The sequence below is a fragment of the Alligator sinensis genome, unplaced genomic scaffold (assembly GCF_000455745.1).
Source record: "Alligator sinensis unplaced genomic scaffold, ASM45574v1 scaffold20_1, whole genome shotgun sequence".
In the NCBI taxonomy this organism is placed as follows: Eukaryota; Metazoa; Chordata; order Crocodylia; family Alligatoridae; genus Alligator; species Alligator sinensis.
Window position 1 is genome coordinate 157,811 of NW_005843291.1, and position 13,308 is coordinate 171,118.

The 13,308-nt window shown below is 39.0% G+C and overlaps 1 protein-coding gene across 1 annotated transcript in view; it reads right to left on the minus strand.

Moving 5' to 3' along the window:
• The window catches only part of LRP12 (LDL receptor related protein 12), a gene marked incomplete at its 5' end in the record, with an annotated part of 37,040 nt that extends 24,285 nt beyond the window's left edge, over positions 1-12,755 (minus strand). Inside the window, one exon of the mRNA XM_006038231.3 lies at positions 12,699-12,755. Within this exon, the coding sequence (XP_006038293.1) occupies positions 12,699-12,755 (57 nt within the window). The remainder of the gene's footprint in view (positions 1-12,698) is intronic.
• Positions 12,756-13,308: the final 553 nt, after the last annotated feature.

Genomic DNA, 13,308 nt, shown 5'->3' on the forward strand with positions numbered 1-13,308 from the left:
TCCTCCATACCAGCACTACTAATGTTCATGATGTTATAGCAAGTCTTGAGATAATTTGGTGTCTTTCTACATCCTGACCCATGTAAGATGACCTGAATCTTATCACTTAAAAATGATTCTAGCCACTGTGACTGAAAATATTAATCCTGAAGGCTCAAAGTCCAGACAGCAAATAAAAATAACTCAAAATACATTACTTTAGAATCTCAGTAGTTTATGATTAAATAATCTGGACAAATACAATTTCTTATGATATATTAGATGCCCACACCTATACTTAGTTAAACCTTTATAATATTTGAATGTTTAAAGAATTTACTATGGACTTTATTTGTAGATTTACATAATTGTTGTTTCAAGTTTACTTCTCAGAAAAATAATCTTAATGAAATATTATTTGGCTTACATTACAAAACAAAACTGCCAAGAGAAAATAAGACACAAAAGGATACAATACAACCTAAAAAATAGCTTAAACTGTCTACAGAAAAAGATTAAATTTATAAGCTGAATAACTTTTTAAATGAACTAATTCCACAAATGTTTTTTTTTCAGAAACAGGTCATTTTTCAACTGTATTGTTGTTTGAATACAGACAGCTTTATAGTTACTTTTCCTCCATTTATAAAACATCAGGATTGCACTAACAACAAAAGAAAAGTATTCTTTTAAATATTTATTTTAAGTATTCTATGAAGACATTAAAACGTTGGCAATTTTTTCTTACCTCCTATTTACTAGCTTAAACCTAACCACTGCTTTGAGGCTACTTTTAAAAAGTTTTATAACCAAGATCAGTCTCATTTAGTTATGTTGCATAATAGTGTAGTACAGTATTACTACACTACATATATTACAGTACAAAGTAAGTACATAAATGTTTGACTAACTGTAAGAAAGTGGAAAAGTATCAACATACATTTTTAAAATTCAAATATTCAATTAACTTGAATGAAATATTTACTGTTTTAGTTTCAGCAAACCCCATAGGTGGTGCTCTAACACCATTACATTTGGAAATGCTAACTATTTTGCGTGCATGAACTGAAATGACTACTGTTTGCAATTCAAGTTACTAGCAAAGCATCAGACTCAATGACAAGCAAGTAGATGTGATATTTTAAGTTTGCTTTTTATGTGAATATTCCATTAACAAGAACAAAGACACAGAGAAGAAGAAAAAGTGCTTAAGTCTTTCAAACCAAATATGCTGATATTGGCAGTTACTGCTACATAAAACTACTAAAATATAGATCTTAAACTATGAACAAGATTACTTCAAGTAAAATACTTTAAATTATATAGATATACAGACATATCTTGAAGTGCTAATAGAATGTCTGCTTTGATGTTGCCTATGTAAGCACACTTAAAAGATTATATGCCTGATTTTGGATATTTGCAACATTTTGTTGTAAAAAAATTTCAAGCGTTTAAATGTGCTTACATAGGCAACATTGAAGCAAACATTCTATTAGAACTTGAAGATAGCCTTCAATATATTTATTTTTTATTCAAATTCATGAAGTTTACCTTTGTAAGGCTCCTATTACAATATAAAATATTCATAAACATATTAATAAGAACAAACCTTCCAACAACTGTACATCATTAAGAAACTAAACCTTTTAATCTCCCTCATACTCAATTCCCCAAATCCATAGTCATATTTCCCCATCAACTGCTTCAAACAAACATTAAGGACAATTTTAACCTGTTATGTAAATTCAAATGTCTAAAGGTCTGCATAAAAAGTCTTCATGCCAGTTTACTATTATCTGTAAGACTACAGACGTGAACTATGTATCCAACAAATTCCACAGGCATGATTGAACAGTTTTGAAACAATCTTTGGTCATTTTACATTACTGAAAAATGTTTCTTTCAACAATAAAATATAAATTATCAAAGGTAAACAAATAATTGCACGTGCTTTATTCTGAAAAGTGGAGGAGGAGAGGATGGTTGTTTAATAACTCCTAAGAGACTTCATAACTGGAAGTCAGGAAGCCTGTAATGTGCATGTTTAACTGCAAGAGCCTGTTAGTTTTCATTACAAAAGAAAAGGCTAAAAAATGCTTTAAAAATGAAGTGCTGTATTCTACAATACATACATATTCTTAGAGTAAATTTCCTATCTTACTTCACTGAAGTAAGCATATACTTCAAAATACAACTTTTAACATATTCTTGTCTTTGCCTAATTCTATTTGTCAGTTATAACAGAAAATCAAAATGAAATGTACTAGTGGTTTAAAGTAGGCACAGCCATGCAAGGTTCTTTGAATAGATGTGATATCTTTTATTAGACCAACTGAGTAGTTGGGAAAAAGTTTTTAGCAAGCTTTTGGGCACAGTTACCCATTTTCAGGTACCTGTTGTTCTGAGACTCCAAAAAACGAGAGAAGCTAAAAGTGTGGCAGGGTGCAAGGGAGTATGTAAATAGGTAGAAATTAGAAAGACAAAAGGTAAAAGCAGAGAGGGAAGGGAGAAGAGAGTAAGGGGGGAAAAGGCTAAAGGGAGACCTTGCAGTGATAGAATACAGGGTGGAAAAGAGGCTGTCAGTGAAAAAAAATAGTTGGAAATCAGAGATCAGGAAAACAAGAATGAGAGGAGCTCAAAGTGTGAGAAGATGTACTATAAATATAAATAGGTACTAAGGAGAAACATAAGGTAAAGTAGAGGAGGGAGGGGGAAGAAAGGCCAAAGGGAAACATTACAGAGGTAAATATACAGGGTAAGAGGCTCTCAATGAAGAAGGAAATAGTAGGAAATCAGAGACACAAAGGGCAGAAAAGTAGGGGATGGAGCGGGGGAGAAAAGAAAAATGTAAGAGGTCAGGTCAGGCAGGTACTTGTTGAATCAGATGTCAGGCAGGTTGTAATGCCTCATAAAATCAATGTCTATACTGAGTCTATGATTTTTTGTATCTAGTAGATTTATGGAGTGAAGCTCGTAGGCTTATCTATGGAAGGTGTTTCGTAAGTTCCCTTTGAGGATTAGAACTGAGAGATTGGAGCAACTGTCCTCCAAGAAGCATGCTCCCACAGGTAGCTGGATATTGTCTTTGATAGATTTCCGTTGTGTGTTCGTTTGGGTTTGCAACTGTTGTTTGGTTTCTCCAGCATACTTTCCATCAAGGCATTTGGTGCACTGGATGAAACACATAACATTTCTGGAGGTGCAGCTGTAAGATCCAGGAATGGTGATGGTTCTGTTGTGGGGTGTAGTTATAGTGGGGATGGTGGAGATGTGTTGGCAGGTTTTTCCTTCCTTGTCCTGGCATATTCTGGATTAAAGTAGGCATGGCACGGACGTATAAAATCTTAAAAGTTACCATGACCTATTTTTATTTGGTAACAGGTTTGTATTTCACAAAATGACTAATTTATTAATCAGGACAGATCCACACACAACATTCTAGCAGTTATTCATGCATGTAAACTCCTCCTAATACATGATTTTTTGTCATAGATAGGTTAACACAGTCATAATCTATCACCTACATTCAGCTTGGTGTAAATCAGGATGACAGTGTTTCTAGAATTGCATTTAAACCTGTTCAACTTAAACATTGCAAACTTTACTTATTATTCTGTAGGACTCCAACTTTATAAGTACAAAAATAGGCTTCATCTGATGCAATTTACTGCTGTTTTGGCTTCATATGAGTTTGGTGCATCAGTTAACTGCTTTTTGTTCTAATTGTTTTCCACATGGTGCAAGGAAAAAAAAAATGCAGATTTGACAGTGACAGCTAGTTTCACTTGTTAATTTGCATTTCTATGTAGAAAACTAGATTTCTGTAGAATTCACTAGAAGTATAAATTATTCAACTCAAATTATCCATAGCTTTTGGTGGGTTGGGGGCAAAGGGAGAACACAAAGGCTGGCCTCCATTTGTCTAGAGTACAAATTTTGTGAAAGGGAACAGCAGCTTGGACATGATGAAAATGCAGGAGATAAGAAATGGCTTGAATTAATGGTTGTTGCAGATTAAAAACTGTATTGCAAGTTTCTGCAGGTGGCAGGACTGCTGGGTTAGAAAACTGCTACAATGAAACACCTTGGCACAGCTATAGCCCACAGGCCAATCCAGCCCAAAAGAGACTGTATGCAGCCTGTGTTTTACCAATGGCATGCTGATCCCACGCTGCTGCCCAACTGTCCGATCCAGCCTGAATTCCATATTTTACTAACAGCAGCTAATCTTGGGGAGCACATTACACACACCCTGGGGGACGCATGGGAGTCATGTGGTGTGGAGCTGCCTACCTGCCTCCCGGTACCCCCTGGATGAGCTGTCCGTGGCTCCATCCTGCTCCTTGCCCTGGCCCCAGACTGCCCTGGCTGGGCAGAGCCCCCAGCCCCAGCCTCCACCCCACTCCCTCCCTCCCTTCACTGTGGGGGCATCAATATGCCCCCTCTCCCATGCCCACATACCCTCTCCCCTTGTAGACTTACCCGCAGGGAGCTGTTCTCCATGCCGCCGGGCTGTATTTCCAGTCACAGGCATGTGTGCACGTGCATGTGGCGCCCCCTACAATCCACTCCCAAGCAGCCCCTTGCAGGCTGCAACACTGCCAGCCTGCAAGGGGAAACCCAGATCCCTGCAAAATACTACGGATCCAGGACAAATGCTGTCCCAGAGTCATGTAGCCCAGAACCCGGACTCTTTGTAGGACTGTCCTGCCCAATTAGCGACAGGTGGTCACTCTAGGTGAAGCCAGCAGTGAAGCAAGGACCTGAACAAGCTAGTACACTGCACAGAAATGCTGGTGAATGGTAGCTGTATCTCCACAAGATGAATTGGAGAAAAACACAATAGAAAGCAGAAAAATTCCAAAACAGGCTAATTGGGTTATGATTAACTAAGGAAACAGGAAAGAAACTGACAACATCTTTGATAACTCATCTTCACTACTAGTTATTGCTTTTAGTCATTATGTGAAATACTCAGCATTTTGCACTATTTTCCATATTCTCCCAATCAGATTAGCTGTTGTGTCTTAGTTTTTAGTGAGGGAGAAAATAAATAAATAAATAAATCAAGCACCCTATAATGAATATAGCTGCTTCTAGTGTCACCAGGGGGCAGGGAGAAAGATGTGCAAGTGGAAGAGTTGAGGCTAGTGATGAACAAATGAATGAATGAATGAATATGAAAAATATAGCACTGAAAGACAAGAAAAATATGGAGATTTAAGAGAATGATAGACAAGTGACAGGGAAGAAAGACAGAAATATACTTAGGTCCACTTGGGGCTCTGCTTTCATCAGTGCATTTAAAGGTTCCATTTTTACCTAAATTGTACATATGAAATTGGGGATAAGACAGTATTTTTCTTTATAGCTTCAGAAAATTGGCAGGTCAGGTATAAATGTTTGAAGGCTACAAAATAACAGTGTTTCTTTTTTTAATGACTTAAGGTATAACATATTCTATTTCTGGATAGAGCAGCCATTAGTTTGTATGTCTTTTTAAAAAACAAAACTGTTTATAGAAAATATTTATTATGCATTTTATTAGTGCCTTGGTGATGCTTAGGTCTTATAGAGCTCCTGTAAACCAAAATATGCTTAGGAATCCTCCCTCTTTCTGTGTGCATCTTCCCCTGCTTCTTTGTTCATTTCAGTTTAATTCTTGCTATTGCTGTGCATTGTAGTTGCCTTTTTGCAAGGCTTGGGGAAGAGCACCGAGTGTGCTTCCTCATGTGCTCATGAATACACAGAATAAATGCAAGGTCAAACAGTGCAACAGAATCAATAATTAAATTGACCATACATAACTTTTATTAAGTAAATTCATAAAATGGGGAAATCATTTTCTAATTAACATTTCAGCATTAAGAAAAACTTTAGCTATTTTTTTTTCTCAAAAGGCTGACAAGCCAGGGTACTGATTGGGCTTAAAGGGTAGTGAAAAGGTCATGTTTTTAGAAAAATGAAGCAGCTCTTGGAATATCTGTGGAAAAGAAAAATATGGTATAAAAAGAGCAGCAAAAGTGGAGTAAACAGTCAGAGAAAGGACAGGAAGTGGGAGAAATGCTGACAATTGTGTTAGGGGATGGCTGCAAGGAAAACATATTTTTGGATAGGTTAGTCAACAATATGGGACAAGAATACATTCTCACAAGAGCTGAATAGCTTTTTCAAGGTTTCTTCTACCGGTTACTACTAACTTCTTATAAAGCGAATAGTAAATGGGGTTCCTTACCCTAGAAGGTACCATTCACGATGCCTGGGTAATGTTGCCATTATCTTTTCTTTCTCTTTTTTTTTGGTTTATCCAGATATGTTTATTCACTGTATTTTTCTTATTTTTATCTTTACTATTGCTATTTTTAACATTCTCTTTTGTGACTAGATATGGACAGCCAAACAATTTATGGGGGAACAAGAGAGAACAGGATTTTACAGTATTATGTCAGTATCTTCACAGTAACTACCTCTGTGCAGCACTTATACTGTGAAAAGTGAAAGCTAAGCCATGGTAGCTTATCCTTCAGGAAATGACTATGCAGCTACATGCCTATTTGGTTTGAATGCATATCAAAGTTGTGTAGGAACCAGACCGTGCATCCCTATTCCTGGAGTGTGCTGTGAAGCTGGAAACAATCAGAAACCATAACCTCTCCCTCCCTCTTCCCCACACACACAATGCTAGATCATGACAAGAACCCTGCATCCCAGGGACAGGTAGATATTGAAGAGAAATATGCTCAGCAGGAGAATGAAGAAGAGATGCACAACTGGTATAATAACTGAAGAATGTGGTAACAGAAAAGTCTAGGAGTTGTCCTGCTGCTAGTGTCAATGCGGTGGGGTGAGGGGTTGCTTTCTTCAGAAGCACTGGGTGTAAACTGTAGGAAGACTAGAGATTGACAGAGATGCTGATGCTCTTCTTGGGTCTTGTCCCTCCACTGAGGGCCAGACAGATTGCCACATTTGGGTTCAGGAAGCAGTTTTACCCCAAATTAGACTGGGGGGGGGGTTGTTGTTTTTTTTTTTGCTTTTCTCGTAGCCAGAGCATAATCCTCTTCCTTGGATCTCTCAAATGTATTTTAACAATGCTTGCAGCAGTGGAACACTGACAGTGCCCTCATCCTCCTGCTTGAATTGTGACATTATAGAATTGTTGGTGTTTTTGAGCAATGCACCTTATAACCTGCGGAGTTTGAGAAACAGATTAGTCAAGCACTTCCATGAGATACTCCAAATAAGGATGCTCCAGCCTTGAGCAGGGGGTGATTAGATGACTTCCTGAGGTCCCTTCTATCCCTACTTTTCTATGATTCTATCAGTTCTAATATCAAAATAGGTAAGAAACAAAGCTAAATTTACAGAGCAAGAACTAAAGTAGTAAGGTTACAATGAGAAGCATGTTAGAGAAAGCAGGCACTCCAGAAAGGCAGGAGGAGAGAGGATTAAGGATTTGTCTTTACAATAAAGTCAGAAGATTAGTTAGAGAGATAAAATAATAAGCTGTAACTGTGACCCAGAAGAAGATAAGGTATGTATTATCCCATACTCAGTAAAGTCATAGACACAGCTGGGTAAAAGATTTGAATGGTGTTAAAGTGTTTTAAAATGAAAGGAGAACAAGGAACCGAGGTTGTGATAAAATCTAAGTCAGAAACAGAAAGGATTACTGCTACATTTAAGAAAATGGCAATTGTACAGAAAGTCTTGGTAGTATTTAAGGGAAAGGTGCAAGTAAAGCGTCTTTAGGATACTATATGCCTGCCTACACCTAAGGTAGAAAAACAGCTTCAAGCTAAATGCTGGACAGTTAAGGAGGACAGTTAATACCATTAGCCACTGTCTGCACTATAAGCAGAGCAAGTGCTCCCAAAAATTTCAGATTTCTTCACCAAATGGTCCAAAAGTCAAAAATGGGGGATGCTGTTTTGGGAAGTCATGAAGACACAGATGAGCTGGTCATAGAAAATAACCTTACATCATAACATTACAAGCTAATTCTGTTTAAACTGAATAGAAGAATAAGCAAAGGTAGATCTAAAACTGAAAAAAAGTAAACTTTGATAAAATGAACAAAGAAAGCCATCTGGACTGAGCAGCTCAGGAAGCAGAGCTGGATAGGGGAGAGCCTTGGAATTTCTTTGGGGTGAAGGAGCTCCCAAGCAAACAGAATGAAAGGGGTTGCACAACTAAGTGCATAACTAGAGCGCCACAAAGAATGCTAGGAATAAGAGGGTAAGAAACAGATTTAAGTGAATGGGATACAGGGGGAAAGGGGGAGGAAGAGTGATTTGGACTATTACAGGCCTGGTGGTATAACTTAGTGGTGTTCAACCTTTTTATCCTAGGGTGGATGAGTGGTGTCTGGCCTGCCTGTGAGCTGGATCCAGTGTGTGGGGCAAGCACGGCAGAGCCCACCCAATCCATCTGTGCAGAGTTGGGCAGGGGAGCAGTGTGGCCCTGATCCAGTTTCACAGGGAAGGGGGCTTGGCCCAGTCCAGATCTAGCCATGTAGGGCTTAGGAATTTGGCATGGGGGGTGGGGAGTGAAAGTATTAATTGTCACTGCTCCCCTGCCATCAAAATTTCCTAAATCATAGAGATCCCCAGGGGCTGGATGGCATAGTTCTGTGGGCTGCATCTGGCCTGCAAGTTGGGGGTTGAGCACCCCGGTCTAACCTGTAAATGACTTCTAAAATGAAAGAATAAGCAGAGCTGGAAGTGAGTGAAAAACAGGATGAAATGGAACTTGGGCTTATCAACGGCAGACTGTGCCAGACTAACCTGCTGCTTTTTTAGGCAAAAGAAGTAAAGTAGATTTTGCCTATCTAGACTTTTGTAAAGCATTTGATATGGGGCCATATAAAAATTATTAAAACCAGGGAAGGTAGCAATTAGCAGTAGAATTCTAAGGATGTTTCTAAAGAAGACAGAACTAGTACTGAAAGAGCAAGCATCAGGTTGGATGGAGGTTACTAGTTCCCCAAGGATCAGTTTGGGGACAAATCTTACTTCATGCTTTCATTAACGAGGTTGACAGAGAAAGGAGTAAGATAATGAAATATGACAAAAAAGTTGGGAGGTACTGTTAATACAGAAAGAAATGACTGGAGTAAAGGAGTCAAATTAAAGCTATGAAAAGATCATAGGATACACAAGAAAAGCTATGTCCAGGAGAAACAGGAATTACTAGTGCAGCGGTTCTTAGCCGGGATGCCATAAGACACTTTGAAGGATGCTATGGAACCACTGTACCAGGCAATGGTAAGGCCTTATCTGGAATACTGTGTATTATTCTAGTCACCCACTTTTAGGAAAGAAATTTAGAGAGGAAGATGTGCAGACAAGATCTACAAGGATTATCAAAGAAACAGAGAGTCTATCAGACGATAGAAGACTAGAAGAGCTTGATTTAAGTCTAGCAAACAAAGCTAAAGAGCATAGGCGACGCGTGGGGGGGGAGGGGTGGACAGGGGCACATGCCCCTCCTCCCTGAAACTGTCTGCTGCTGAAGCCACCACCAGCTTCTGTGGGCAGTTACCGCCTCCCCCTTCGCCGCCGATGGCTGCGGGCAGTTACTACTCACTGCTGCTGACAGTGCAGACAGTGGCTGAGGGTGGTCTGTTTGCCGCCCACCACCTCCCCCCCACCGCCACCATTGCTGCCAGCGGCTGCAGGCAGCCCCCGCTCACTGCTATGGTGCCCCCAAGTCGTGGGAGGCACCAGTCATTCATGCTAGAGAGTAGATATGACTGATATTCATTAGAAAAAGATTCCTAAAATTTTGAGCAGTGAAGTTTTGGAACAGTCTCCTAATCAGAGTGGTGGGGAAGAGTCCAGTTACTTTTAAGCTGGAGCTCAATATATACCATATTTACTCAAATATAAGACAACCCTGATTATAAGGTGACTCCCAAATAATTATATTTTATATATGGAAAATTTATGAATTTGTTACACATTTCCAGGTATAGAAATATAGGAGCAATTAAATCCAGTCCCTGTATTTACAAGCAACTGTTTGTCCAAAGAATCCATCAGATTATCCTCCCAGGCTCCTCTAACATATCATAACCACAAAGCAATCTACACAGAAGTGTCGCTACAAAAAGCCACAGGTAAAAAATGGGGGAGTTGGGGCGGTCGGCAAAAGCACTACCAATGCCTTGCCACTGTAAGAGCAAAGAATTTGTGAAGTTAAATAGAAATAATGATCCTAGAAAGGGGACGTGCCTCACACTACAAAGAATGGCAGACCACAGTCTTTGCCAAGCTGACAAGGGTGAAAATTCCATGTTTATCCCCAAATTAAGAGACTGGTTAGGCCCTGAACACATGAAGAAGACCTCTAGCCAAGTACCGGATATCATGCCATTCCTTGTTGTTAAAAAAGACTAAGGGGTAATAGTGGTTTTATACTGAGGGCAGGATAGTGTCCATCAAGATAGACATTTCATTCTAAATCCCTCATCAATCACCTTTCTAAGTCTATTGCTGTGTCCCAATTCTCAGTTAAGTTAGACTTGAAGGCTAGAGACAGACATTCAAAAAGCCTGAGCCAGAATTGATTCAATCTTTGCAGGTTAGTCTAAGCTGGCTAGGGTGAACTGGTTTGTAACTGTACAGACATCCCCTCTCTGGACTGAAGAAATGCAGGCACATGCCTGCAGTGGATCAGGCTAGACACCAGGGGGTGCTAGAATAGCCCTCCCTTCCCTTCCACAGAGCTGAGCTGAAGTGGGGGTGGCCAGGCCCCAGCAAGACACTCTGATTAGGGAAGGGTTCCCCCCTGCCTTACTGCTCCTGACCAGCCTAGCAGGGAGCTGATAACAGAGCATTTAGCAGCCCATCAAGAAAATGAAAACTTGTCTCATTAGTTCAAGCTCTTTTAAAAGAACTTTTTGCCAATGAAAGAACCACCTGATCTGTTGATTAGCTCCAAAAAGCCCTAAGTGGACACTGTCCTGTCTGCCTTACATAGACACCTCTCATCATTAGCTAGCATATCACACACTGGCTATGGTCTGTGCTGTAGGAGATGGTAGGGAGGGGCCGGGGGGGGGGAATCCCTGCTTGAGCTGCGAGCAGCAAGAGGCGGGGGGGGGGGCAGGGGAAGCCAGGCAGCCACTGTTGTGCCTCTAGTCTCTGCTGAGCTCCAGCCAGGGAGCAGAGGGGTGGGTGCAGCTCTGCTGTGGAGCAGAGAGCCCTGCCCAGGACTGCCAGGCATCTGGGATGCTGGGAAACTGGTTTAAGTGAAACCAGGACGGGGCCTGGGACAGACATTTCATAAAACGGTTTGACCCAAATCAGTTAAGTCTGATACTACATTCAACCAGGTTTATCTTGAGCCAGTTTCAACCATTTTCAGACCGGTTTATGTGCACTGAACATCTGTTCCGTTACAGGTTTAAACCAGTTTCTGATCACTTTGTTTATGTATAATGTCTGTCCCTATCCAAAAAGATTACAAGCCAAGGTTTGTATTCCTTAAGCATTTAGATAGCTAGTTAGTCTTTTAAAACTTCATAGCTTAGCTTTGTGCATTGTCATTGAAAGATCATAACTTTTTTGATGATGCAGAACTAGATGAGAAAGCAATAATTAGAATGTGATAATTGTTCATGCAAAGAAAGAAAGTAGATAGCATAGTATGACAGAGACTAAGATCACTTAATACTTACCTAAGAAGAGTTTATGTTCGTATAAAATAAGAAATGAAATGGCTGAAACTATACTACAATAAAACACCATGGGTGAGATTTTCCAATCTGGAAACTGGTCTTGCAGAGCACAAGTGAAAGCAAGCTTTACACATTGGGATCCATTTTGAGCACAGGATTTTGAAATGAAATTTGTTCTTAGGGACTACTTGAAGTTTCCCCTAAGAAAACAGTTCTCAGAGGCTCAATTCTCTAGTGTATGTATATTCAAAGATACTGGTAAGAGCAGATGTACAAAACAGCACCTCCAGCCTGTCTGACACCATTAATACACTGGCCTTTTATCTCTGGGAATGTCTACTTGGTAGTGGATACATGTCCATGTCACAACAGCAAAAACTCACTGCAACTGGCAGTTATTGTTCAGGAAGGCCCAGGGTTATATATAAGGACCAAGGTGGTACATAAAAGCCCAAGATAGCCAAGGATCATGGTACAGAATGCTGGCCAATGACTGTAACAAATCTTTAAGCACAACATGTCCACACTATACCCTGTATTCTACAGCATCTATCAATTTTTCAGTTTCCTAAGTTCCAAATTTCTTTTTTTTATTGAAGAAACTGTGCAGTCAAGTGAATAGTAGTTTCAGTTACAGCTTCAATCTAATCAAGCAAAATGTATAATTTTTGGATTTGTTATTCTTTGATAGTAACAGTGTCCAAAATTACATTTCAATAAATTTCATTTCACAAAACTTTCTGTGGAAAGAAAATATCAATTCAACTTAAACCAACTTTTCTTTTACTTCAATGTTTGTATGGAAAAGTAATTAAGCAGTCCATTTAGAAAGGCATAATCTGTTCATGAGCACGCAGGTATCAATTTTATCTTATGAGAATTTTTCCATGTTCCAGTTCCTTCATTCCTTATTACATGCTGCAAAAGGCAGTAATAATTTTTATAGCCAAATATCTCTTCATAAGATACCAGGTGGCTTTCAATATTTACCATTTAAGTCATGCATGAAATTTAAACATTACAAAAAATGACTTACCAGTTGACACTCCTGAAATATGCACATTTTCAGAATGTTCTGCAAGAGCACCATTTCCTAAAATTAAACATAATGAATAAACTAATTTCCAAGATAAAATTTGTAAAAAATTTTCAGATACCCTTCTACAGAAAAGAAAAAGAACAAAACCCAGCTACTTTGATTAATATTCAATATTTCAAGATCCCAGGCCTCTTCTACTATGAAAACTTTAAAGGAAACTGGGAAAACAAAACAATTGTAATACAAAGGGGAAAAACAAAAGTATTTAATGAGGCTACATGGAATGGCTGAATATGCTGAAAAATTAAAGATGGAGAACCTGGTAGTAACAGAAGTTTCTCAATACTTTAAAAACATTTTCAGTTTGGGATTTCTGCAACCTTTTTAATGGAACGTCATTTCTTTTTCAGGAAAAGTTAACTTTATATAAACTATTAAAATTAAGGAACACAAAAAGAAAGCACTTGCTATGGAAAGACATCATGAGAAATAACTTTGCTAATGAAGTCTGCTTGCTTGTCTATCCAGGAAGATATATTTAAATCTAATCAGTGACTAATTACTTCTTGAGACTGCTCCACCAAATGTGCCTTCAAAATAAACATGA